This window comes from Ptychodera flava, chromosome 20, assembly GCF_041260155.1.
Source record: "Ptychodera flava strain L36383 chromosome 20, AS_Pfla_20210202, whole genome shotgun sequence".
NCBI classification, from domain to species: Eukaryota; Metazoa; Hemichordata; class Enteropneusta; family Ptychoderidae; genus Ptychodera; species Ptychodera flava.
Genome location: NC_091947.1, coordinates 29,715,072 through 29,727,353, shown reverse-complemented (window position 1 = coordinate 29,727,353; position 12,282 = coordinate 29,715,072). Strand labels below are relative to the sequence as shown.

General features: G+C 37.4%; 1 protein-coding gene across 2 annotated transcripts; it reads right to left on the bottom strand.

Moving 5' to 3' along the window:
- Positions 1–2,710: 2,710 nt before the first annotated feature.
- LOC139120560 (serine/arginine-rich splicing factor 12-like) lies at positions 2,711–12,073 on the bottom strand. 2 transcript variants are annotated; one of them, XM_070685036.1, is made up of 7 exons: positions 11,905–12,073; positions 8,700–8,804; positions 6,921–7,024; positions 6,299–6,437; positions 5,311–5,361; positions 4,977–5,076; positions 2,711–4,460 (listed from the first exon to the last, which is right to left on the bottom strand). In XM_070685036.1, exons 1-6 carry the CDS (start codon positions 11,970–11,972, stop codon positions 4,998–5,000), a joined length of 546 nt encoding a protein of 181 aa, XP_070541137.1. In that variant the 5' UTR covers positions 11,973–12,073; the 3' UTR covers positions 2,711–4,460; positions 4,977–4,997. The 2 variants fall into 2 exon arrangements, with proteins under 2 accessions (XP_070541137.1, XP_070541135.1); XM_070685034.1 differs by having other exon boundaries at positions 5,002–5,076.
- Positions 12,074–12,282: the final 209 nt, after the last annotated feature.

The window sequence follows — 12,282 nt, the reverse complement described above, 5'->3', positions numbered from 1 at the left end:
CTTTATGCGGTAAAGAGGCAGAAGAGTGCATTGGCATCACATTCGACAGTACAGCATAGTCTACTGTAAAACTTGACAGTTTTTTGGGGCAAATAATCAGAACATTTTTAAATGTGTTCTATGTCCTTGTACAGAATAGTGGCAGCTGTTCTTGTTCATAGGCATACTTTTTGAATTCAATGCAAACTTTGCAAACATTGTTTGTGCACATGCCCAGTAAAGGATTTCTCGCTATCATTCCTTCATTGGCTGTGCCATGCTATCCTGTATCTGTATGCCAACTGACTATGACACACTGCACACCACGAAGTATGAGTCCTTTCAAAGGAATTCCTCTATTGATGTATAAACTTTTCATCATGGCATGAATCAGTGTTAGAGTTTAACTAGTCGGTATGTTAGTTTAAACGTCTTTTACCCTTTTACTGCCACTTAGTTTTCCATGTACTGATTGAACCTATGAATTTACACAAGCAAACAGCCAACTGAAGAATGACAGAATAATACCATCCATGCAGCAAAGCCAAAGGGCTGCAAGCCCAGATACAGACATAGAGTATCTCATCCCTAATGCAACACCTTCCAAACTGTATGAGATTATCAAGTTTTCAACAACTAAAACTGACTTGACATGGCAGGATTTAGTCTGATTTCTTTTTAAATCTTTGTCCGATATAGCACGACATTTGGACTTCAGCGAATCATCCGATTTATTGTTTAAATGATGGTAAAATTTGCATATGCAAAGTTTCCAGCTGATTTGCTAATTTTTCTTACTACACATAGCACTTTTTCAGCTTTGTGAAAATAAGCATAAAATTTTCAACTGCGACCTTTCGAAAATTTCCATGTTATTCTTCTAAAGGCTTTCTTCAAAGGTTCGACCTGTTGAAGATTTGTTCAAATGATGATGCAAATTTGATGGCTAATTTTCTCACATTTTGGTCAAATGTATATCTGTGATAAAGCTTATATTAACTACTGTAATTAAGTTGACAAAACCTCCAAGGGAAAATCGTTTTGTCACTGAAGATTGCTGCTTTGAACGCATGTCCAATAGGCACCAAAGTTAAAGTTTAGGTATGCTGGGATATTAAAACTTCATTGAGGATTGCTCAAATGATGCTGAAATTGAACTATGTAATTTTGGGGGCCAATTTTCTGTTAAATGGTCCAATATTGTTTATAGTGTTTAGAATGCATGAAATGGCTCCAATGTCTTCAATTTTCAAAAATATTTTCATCAGGCCAGATGCTTGAATGTCTCATGTTTTCACCTCTGACCCAATTCATTCACAAAATCAATTATGTAAATAAGTTATTTTGGATTAATTTTAGTATCACCCTAAAACTCCCACCTGACAAGAAGCTGCACGTAAGCAGCATGCTAGTTGCCTACTTGTCTGATTTTGCCACCCGTTTACAAAAAATTGAGAATCCCATAGATGCAATTACTCTGTTTGACTCAAATCTCTTGTAAAAATTTAGTGATGTTTACACTCATTTGGCCCTATGTGACTGGTAAGAGTATTGCAGCAGACCTGCATAAGTCTCACTAAGCTGCATCTGATTTGATGCTGAAGTTTACCTTGGCTATCAGATGCAATAATGTGATTATGTTTTGGGATTGTCAGATGCTGGGAGACTCCTTTTCCAACATGACTTTACATCTTTGTATTTTCATGGTACCCAGTACTCAGAAGTCAACATTTGCAGTGAAAAACAATTTACTTCAAAAAATTTGCATGGGCAGTTCACAGAATTCTGTGAATGTTGCTGGCTATCACAGATTATTCAATCAATATGGTATTTGTACCAGCAAAATGCCAGGATGTAAGGTCATGTAGGGGTCACGGTAATGGCACATTAATGCATATTGTTCGTAGGTGTCATCCACTGTTACAATTATTTGTGAAATTTGGCTGTTACACAATGACAGTCCAACACAAGGTGGGAGTTCGTCATGCCTTGGAATGACAGATTATCATGCAATCTGTTCAGGGTGTAATGATTGTGTACAAACACTTGTATCTGTTGATGTTGCACAACCAATATTGAGTGTTCAAGATAACATTCGACTTGTAATCTTCCTTTGTTTTGCTTAAATATTACTAGCTTCAAACAGCTGATACCCCAAACTAAAATGCACAACTACTGCAAAAGGTTTGCAGGGGCGAATATATTTTTAACATGAAGTTTACAGGTCCTGGGATGTTCAGTGTATATCGATAGATTCATATCTTCCATCCTATGTTGCTAAATTGTTCCAAGACTTGTAATTGTACACCAGAGATGCTGCTCCTTGAAGCTTGTAGGAACTAGAGGGGAGTACATGAATTTGCAGGACCAATGGTCCCCACAGTATGGCTTTATTTGACCAAATTGGGCTATTAGTGCAAGATGCGAGTATAATTACTTTCAAATATGCAGATTACATTAATGAGCATTGTTTCGGTATAAAATTCTATGCTAATGACCCTTAATCAATGTGGAATATTCATGTACCTCGGGATCTTGCATTGTCTAACCAAATTGGGCTGAGAGACCCTACCAGATGTACATGACAATCATGGAAAGCTTGATGGTATCGTACAGTCCACCTTCAAAACCAAAGATTTTAAAACTTGCATACCGTATCCTTTAACCTGTTCACCCCCAATATCAAGTAAAAAGGTCCACACTCAACAATAAAGCATTCACTCCACAGATATTTCACAAGTTATGTAAGTTTATTCACGTCTCAACAATAATTCTCTACTTAACAAACAATGGATATGCAATAACATCTTAACTAGTGGTTTTCATTGTATCAACTGTTAGGCTAGGAATGCAGGTTACATCTAAATAATGTCTGTATAGAATATCAAAACTTTGCACAATAATGAAAGAATTACTACCCGTGTTTGACCACAGATCGAGTCTTGCCTTGACTCAACAAATGCATGGTTGTATCTAAAGGGTCAAATCTTACAAAAACAATATTGACATGTCAATGTTTTCATACAATAAACGATTGAACAATGAAAATAATTCCAACACACTGAGTGGGAATTCCACCACTACAGGGGAACGGTTTTAGTGATATCTGGCAATAGCGGAAGTAAACCGTATCTGAACAACAAGAGATCAGAATTGTGCTGTAGTGAGCATTGATCATCCATAATATTTGTCCCTTTCTTGCATCACAAAACATTTGGTGTTCTAGGATTACGGATAAATAACTGCACGTCAGCAATCCGGGATTTGAAAAACAATGACGCTGTGAGAAATACTTATGGTCATACCATATTGCATACCTGACGATGTGGTGGATTAACTATCAACTACATTTGGTTGGTTTTTAGATTTCACTGTTTATAGAATTCCTGTGATTTTTCAGCATTCTAAGGGGCAACATCAAAAGTTCAATATAATAAATCTAACTTAATTGCTTAAGTTTGGCCTCAGACCCCCCACCCCCCCTTCTAACTTAACTGACCTAAAATTGAAAAACATTGCGGACTCATACCCTGTACTAATTCTTTCAAACGACGTACCAATGTACCATTGAATTAAATAAAAATTGAAAACCATTATAAAGTAACAAAAATACAGGTGACTGGATCGGTTTTAGCGTACAAAAACAGCCTTGAAATCGTAAAATTTGCCAAAAAGACGTTAAATCGTTTTTGACTGCACAGAAATTAATTTGGCCAAAAACCCCCCACCCCCAAACTTAAGCAATTAAGTTTTTTTTCAAACATCGATCTTTTGACGTCGCCCCTAAGTTCACAAAGAACAATACTGATGTATTCTTATGGATATGTATATGTGAATATTTCTAACAAATGCAACTAAAACACTACATATCTGGTTACGAAAACTTGACCAGTTTGCTGAGAGCACCATTTACTGTTGTCAAAAAACTACGTTTGGCTAAAACAAAATCCTCAAACACACATATAGGTTGAACACAACACTTTTGTTTCTAAAAGGAAACTGGTACATTCACAGGGTAGAACATGATTTGTAGTTTTTTAAAGTCCAAGATGTGATAAAACAAGGTTTAATAAAATAGACATCACACTGGAACAACACTACTGTTAATTATAATGTACTCTGAACAACTAACTGATGGAAAAGGACACCAAACTGGTGACACTTTCACCCATGACTCTGCCACAGTCCAAATATTTTATTATTATTTTACGAGAACAACTTGGACGCCACTGTGGGAAAACCAGGTTGGTGGGTGAAATATGAGGGATATGTCCTTATTTCAGATCACTGCATTACTTGTACTTCATCAGAACTTTGGTAGTGTTTCTGTACTTCAGTAGCGACTATCTGGTGGATTTAACTTAAGCTGGAGCATGTTCATGGTTAAAACTCAACGGTAAACGGATGGAAGATGAGGATCTTCGGAAGCTGGATGCAAATACTAATGACTTCTACTGCGGCTTCTGCGAGGGGTTGAAGACCTGAAATAAGGATGGTACAGTGTCAGCAGGAACGACATTACCACAACTGCCAATAATACTTGTTACATGCTTCTTTCCTAGAACCACCCTTTTGCGAAATTATCTCCTTTAACACAAATCAAGCATGAAAGAAAATATATTATTCAAGCCTCAATATCTACACAGAGAAGAAACACTAAATGTCAGAAGATAAATAAAGCATGTGCAATGCTGATTTCCGGTTTTTGAGATAAGCTGGATATCAAAATGTAAGAGGGTAAAATCTGAGCTTTAAGATATTATCAGTAACAGCGTCTTTGAGATCCCATTAGATGTGAGAACAATTTTATGGAGGATGGGCTGCAGAGCTGGAAATGATGTATAAGAAATTGTTTGCATTTATTCTTTCGAGTAGAAGTTGCTACAACTGTTCAACAAGGTCTGTAATGCAAAATGCGAATGTTTCAGGCCAAACAATCCTCATATTTAGGAGGTTGAGCGTAAAGTCCTTCCACCAAACATCAATGTAAAAGTCACCTAGTTTTCTTCCGTCACTCTTTACCTTGAAGTAGAGCGGTGGCCACGTCCGCGTGAACGAGAACGTGATCTTGATCGACTGTATGATCGATGACGACGCCTGTGTAAAGAATGACATAGTGGCTTTTAGGTGATGAAAATGAAGTTGCAATGGCTATTCAAAATATAACAACTAGAATTTATAAATACAAACAATGTTCATCTTAAACAGCTGTTACATCTTTGATGTAATCCTGGTGTGCATAGAAACTAATACTGGAAAGCCCTTTCTTTCAAGACAAGGAACTGTTGGTGTCAGACATTGTTAAGTCTTTGATCATGTCAACTATTTTACCTTTCGTAACTCCTTGAACGTGAACGGCGTCGACTGTATCTCTCCTCACGGCTGTAAGAGAAAATTGAGCAAAGAACATCACTTAAAGGTAGGGGACTCGATCCCAGAGATCAAGTTTGTTCTAGTTTGTAAGAGGATTATGAAGGTATCATAGTCTTTTGTTTTCTATTGAAATTGTAATCCAGTAGGTAAAAAACTTCCTGGCAAGGCAATCTGATGCCTGACCCATTCCTTTAATCAGCATGCATTAATTTTGTTCTATTACAGTAAAATCGCTGCTCTCATTTACTATTGCAACAAACAGAGCTAAGATTGCAATTTCATCTCTGATACTTACAACCTGATACACATTTGGGTTGATACACTGTAAACAAGTAAAATACAATTTTTTCCAAATTGTACAGTCAACATTGGGAGTTTTGCATAAGATGCAGACATTTCTTTAGATTGTTCACGATAATAACCAAAATATTTCTCAAGGAATAATTTTTCCAGAAGTGTGTCAACATTAGCATTTAACATTCCTGAACTTGCCAGAATGACACAATACACATATTGTCACATTAATCAGACACATGCATGCACATTTCAAAGAAATATTCAAGCAACCCAAACAATGTGAATTTCGCAATAAAAAAAAGACAAATTTCACAAAATACCACAATTAAACAACATCCCTTAGATAGCCCAGATGTATTAACCCTTTTCCTGCCAGACAGTATCACTTCCCTATCTGCCAAGTCAGTAAAAAGCGGTATTCAGCCAAAACCATAATTATGTGTTTTACCCACTTGGCTTGGTATGTTATAGCAGCTTTTAGTCTGTAAAAATCATATTTACAGTATCTCTGTCTTCAAGGACCTTCAAATCTTCAAGTCTTTGTTCAAATGCACCATATGAGACATGTTCTGCTTTACTAGTTTTAACCAACTTGACCTGATGGTGAAATATGAACTTGGCAGGAAACGGGTTCAGGTATTCTACTTGCCTGTCTCTGTAAGGACTTCTGCTTCTACTTCGTCTGTCATATGGACTTCTACTCCTGGACCGATAGCGACCTCTCTCATACCTATCTGAATATCCCCTCCTTGAAGATGTTCTCTCTTTGCCTCTCATCTGACCAGGAGCTGAAATAACAGTTCATAATCATTAATATGAGTCGTTAAAATTATCTATCATAAATAAGGGGTTGCCTTACACCAATTTGTTTAACAGTTTTTCATACACTCAGCTGAGATCATTTCTGAAACCATACTGTGCATGTACACAACAATACAGGTTTTCTGAATGATTATCTCCTTTGTCAAGTGACCTAACACACCCAATTTGAGTCCACAGATCACATATTTTACACCGTTCATGAATGTCTGTGTCAATGTCAATACCAGCAAATAAGTCTACAAACTTAGATTCTACTACCTGTGCGACTCAGTTGAGGCAACTCTCCCTCTACACTACTTATGCACATCATATTTGTTGCATCTTACACATGGAAATGACATCCAACAACGTCAGTGCATTCATACCTATCATTATGTTATCAATCAAACAGCAAGGATTGCAAACTTCAATAAAGTATATCCAGATTTGAAATGGTTTTCACTACTTACTCTTTCTATCACCTTGAGCAAACTGGATATCAAGCTCCCTTCCATAAAATCTGTAGTGGTTAAGGTTGTACTTGGCATCCTCTGCATCACGGATATCTTCAAATGTAAGCTAAGTTAAGGAGTTAGCACTTTTCATTTGCCTAGTACAATTATCATGGTACAGTTTCACTGGTCATACATCTGATTTTGCCTACAGAAGATTACAAAGGAAAGTATCACCTACATGTATATAATCCGTTCATGAAGCTCTTTCAGACAAATTTTTTTTTCACAGCATGCTTGATGCAGTGCTTATCCTTAGTCTGTTTAATGTGTCAGAATATTTGAATTTCTCAGGATAATTTCAGAATTTTGAGAAATTTTATATCCACTATATACAAATGCATGCAACATTATTTTTTATTACAAAGAGATCTCTAACGTGTCATGCTGACTTAGCAGGTAAACTGCTCGTCTTTAATGTGAGCAATATTTTTTGTCAGGTTGTCCTATGATGTTTCCTGGTGTGCAAGAAAGGTTGTTAAAGCTAATAAGTGAAGTGCGAAATGTAAGAATACAATTTTCAGAACTTTTGGTATGTATGACGTGTGGCTTGGGCGTTTTTCATTCCACGTAAGCTACAAGCACTTGTTGATACCACTTGTATTCTTGGACCAAATGGAAATTATCGACTTGACCGTGCCCTTGACTTGTGTGGTTGGCAAACCCCCTTGATGAACTTGACATTCTGTGTGACTCTATCGATGATGAGAGCTAACTGTGTGTGACTCCCAAGTTGGTGAAACGACGCGCTGTATGACCCCCTATGTTGAGGAAACTTGGAGTTGACTCTGTAAAGAGCTTGGCGCAACTTGAGCTTTGTTTTGTTTTGGCTGTGCTGTGTGAAACTTGAACTACAACCGACCACGACAACTTTGGGTAGACCACACTTGACTTGACTCTTGCTCTTTTGAAACCTGACCTTTGACCGCGGCTTGAAACAACTGGTGGACCGATTACACCACCTAACGGCACTAGCGGTAGTTTACGTCAAGCCATTCATTCATTCACGCCTAAATTGCTTTGCCTTGGCCTTGAACCTTGGAACAAAAGCGCTTGCACTTGACTTGATCTTTGCCTTGTTCATTTGTTTGATCTTTAGTCTTTGATCTTGCTTTCTAAAAAGAACAAAATTACGTTGTATTTGTCAGTAATTATGTCTAACCTGACAAAAAACTTACCTTTCTAGCCAGACTTGAAAAGAGACCTTATTTACCTTTTAAAAATTGACAAATAAAAAAGTACAAGTGTTTTGAGTGCAAACTACGTAACTCTCATGTTTATGTTCATATAGAAGAAACACTGATTCATGCCAGTGATTTCACAAATGAATGTGCAAGCACACAATGCACTTCAGTAATATAAACATGAATTGCAGGATTGAAGCTCCCCCCGCCCCCTGGAAGTTTTTTTACAATAACCTACTGAATAAGCTATGCACAGCAGTTTCAGAGCTACAGTATATTCCTGTACAACTTCAAATGAATTGAGCCTGGTGATTTTCTTATTTCTATTAAAACGTGGGTCATGGCAAATAAATTACAGTCAGATAAAATCAGATTGACACAACTGGACAGGAAATATACAACAACAAAGGTAAACATATTTCAAACAGATCAGTCTGGCAACAGTGCAGTACACTTTTGATGACAGATGTTTATTTTTATCATCTCATCATCCAGAATAACCTGCATCCTGATGATCATAAAGCTCCCCTTTAAATCAGTACATGAAGGATATTGTACATATGCAAATCCTCTGGGTCTTCTGGTATAATAATCCAGTGGTACATAGACATCGCTTATTGGGCCATATTTACCAAAAAGTTGCCTCAACTCCTCAGGTCTGTGTGTTAAAGCAATTCTCATGTCAATGCTAAGGAACATAAATATGATACAAGGATGAATTTATACATGGATCATATTGCAAGGAAAGATACTTTCAATGTTTCAAATAGAAATAATGTGCTTTATGCCTTGTTGCTAAGCAGCATAACAAATGGGGGAAATGAATAGCAATACCATTACATTGCAACAAGGTGCTTCACAATGTTTGCAACTATTTTGACACCTTTTGCGTATTCCAGCCCCACGCTATAGTTTCACCAAACTACATGTATGAAATGGCATGGGCAGCTAGCAAACCAGTTGATCCTCCTAGAAGTAAAAGGCATGTAACAGCACTGAAAGGGTAGTAATGCACGACAGCTGGCTGAACACAGCCAGAGCACGACACAGCAATGGTACAGCCACTCTTCACCTTACATAGTGAAGATATGGGACAAGTAGGCAGCAACGTACTGGTATCTAAAATCTTTTTTACAAATGTTTCAAACTTTGATTGGCATACTTCTCTGCAAAACTGCAGGCTCAAATCAAGCAATCTGCCAGGCTAGAACTTACTATGAAGCCCTAAAGCTACATTCTTCGACAGCACACTTCTTATTTGTGCATATGGTAGCTTCAGAGCAGACTATCATAACTTGAGGCAAACTACTTTTTCAGCTGTTGGGTATGCATATGCAGTACTATGTCCAGAGCACCATGTAAGACATGAGTATATGAGTATATACTGGTTGTTCTAAACAAAAAACTTGTGTTTTAACAACACAACACTGGGACCTTTGCCTTCATTGTGCAGGTGCAAAGGTCAGAAGGCCACAATAGGAAATATGTGAAAAATTTGAAACTTTTATAAGAGCACTCAAAGGCTGTTTGGTTTGTATGTAAAATGACTTGGTGAGTGGGAAGGCTGTGCAAGTCCTGACACTTTGCAACCACTGGCAGGATGTGATGAAGCCATACTCTATTCTTATCTCTGCGCCACTGTCTGAACTAACACTGTGATCAAAGCAGGTGAATTGTTAGGTATATTGGGAGGGGAGCATTTCTACATTCACCTCTCAACAAAAGCAGCTTGTTTCATGAATAACACAGCTGAAATCTGCTTCATGCATACAGCGGCACAACTTAGAATATTCACCATCGACACAATTCAATTTACAAGGATTGGATACATCTGCAACACCGCATTATTTTTTACACAGCAAACACCACTAAAAATGAATTATGAGCTACATATCATAATCTCAAATTTGTGCAATTGTAAGGCATCACACAAATGCTCTTCTACTGTAATTTGATAATATGCGTAGAACCAGGAAGTCGTACAATTGTACTTTCAAATTTTTGCAATTTCCTTTGGATCTGGTTAAATGTGCATCTTGCTATTTTGATATGGTTTGAAACCACTGGAAATATGTGGGTGCAGAAATAACATGACCTTTGCACTGTCATAAAGTTACTTTTGGACTCCATTTCATGTTTGAACATGTGAACAGGCATACTTTTCAGTTAAGATAGGCAAATTCCTGTGGTTTAATGCCTACTTTTTCAGCAACGTTCAATCTGGGTGGGGGTATAATTTAACATAAATCTACTGGCAAATCACATTTACCACAAAGAAACAAGCTTTTTCAGAACTCTGTTTTCAATAATATATTTTTGTTTTATGTAGAAAACAGAAGCCACCATACTTTTTTGATATTCAAATGTTGGCAGTTTCGGTAATTTTTTTGTGCACTTAAATGTTTTGCAATCATGTTCACTGAACTTAAATATGTCCATTGCTTGTAATTTGTAGTGGACTCCCTATTAACGAGCAGAAGAATGGTCATAAATTATTCATTTGCTTTCAAGCACATCTACTTGTGTTGGGCAAGAAGAACAGTTACAAAATGGCGGGAAACTTGTCAGTTCTAAAAATCCTGAAACAGAATGGGGATTCCTCTTCATTCCTTTTATGTTTGAGATCATTCAAGCAAAAAAAGGAGTTAAAAGATTGTTTGGATGTTTTGGCCATGAATTTTGCAGGATCAAGTCGTTTCTTCCCGTAAACAATTCAATCCCATTTCAATACTGAGTTTTTGCCTAAGGTTCTCGTAAATAGCAAACTTTCCCTGGATAAACAAATGTACTAGATGATCTTGCATTTCATTTTGATCACAGGTGTTCATATGCATCACAAAACTCAAGCATGTAAAAAGCAGTTTTGTGATTGGAATTTTACACAACTTTTTGACACAATACAACACAAAGTTTAATATTTTAGTAAATTGTTGATACACATATTAGGCTTGTGTTATTTCAAGTCTATATTTCTATCGTGCCAATAACAAGTACTAACATTCAAAGTAACTGTTGTCAAGTTGTACTAGCTGTTATTTTGTAGCTAGCTGAATCAAAGGTCTGCCCTATTTAATTGAATATGGTACAATAATCTGTTCTAATGCCATCTCGGGTAATATCGAAAAGAGGGCACAAATGCCTTGGGTGTTGGCAGCAAAACAACTTGGTGCCGAAACATTCGGGACATAAACGTCCGGGTACTTTATCAACACGTGATGCCTATGCAGTGAAGCGCCAGCGCCGCGGCAATACGACATTGCCGCGTTGCGTCGGCGATGGATTCATAAGCTACTGGGCTCCAGTTAGACAGACAGTACCGCAATGGCGGATTTCTTCAGTAGTGTAAGAGCTGCTTTTCATGTATTTTGCATCCGAAGAACCTAACTGAGAAAGGCAGACCCAATATACTTCCGAAGAATGCTTCATCAGAGTGTCATTAGTGGCCAAAGAGTCACGTGGTCCCGTTGGAAATGCGTTGAAGTCCAGTCTATTTTACAGTTTAAGCATACTTTCGGACCAAACTGTATAAAAAACCCTTCTTTGTGATGATTTGAAAAGTGAATAACACTGTGTTCTATCGTTCTGCGAAAACAACGTGTGAAAATAAGGGGCTTTTGTCAAAACTGAGTACAACTGAAACATTCGAAGAGAATATTCAAGATGGCGGCCTCACGCGTATGACAAGACAGCAGTAACAAATGAAGCATTCCCTTTATGGTAAGCGATAGAATGAGTTTAAATTAGCACAAAATTATTACCTAGTGCCATCCGGTACATTTCGTACATACAACGATGTGTTTGGAGGTCTGCTTCCGAAGCGAGACATATTTAGCTCTTGCACTGCGCTGTTCTCGTTTCGTTTTGTTGCGGTCCTTTCAACGCGCGGAACTCTGGGAAAATTTAGTGATTATTTTTGATTCAAATTCAGAGTCGGATCAGTTTTGCAGTATATTCAGACTCATGTTCGAATATGAATAATTTGAATATGCGGGCAAGGCAGGCGACAGGAACCTGGGAGAGACGATCAAAATGCATTTGAGAAGTATGACTTTGAAACTTTTATAATCCCTGGTGAATACATGTACTCATATCTCTAAGAGAAAACACATTAAAAGACAAACTAAAGAAATATCTTG

What these genes read in the sequence shown, in the direction of transcription:
- LOC139120560 (XM_070685034.1), bottom strand. Translation starts at nt 11,972, where the DNA reads ATGTCTCGCTTCGGAAGCAGACCTCCAAACACATCGTTGTATGTACGA. An exon ending in AGAGGATTTGCATATGTACA is followed by an intron (nt 7,025 to 8,699) that starts ATATCCTTCATG and finishes AACTTAGCTTAC; the next exon opens with ATTTGAAGATATCCGTGATG. An exon ending in CGTTCAAGGAGTTACGAAAG is followed by an intron (nt 5,077 to 5,310) that starts GTAAAATAGTTG and finishes TTCTTTACACAG; the next exon opens with GCGTCGTCATCGATCATACA.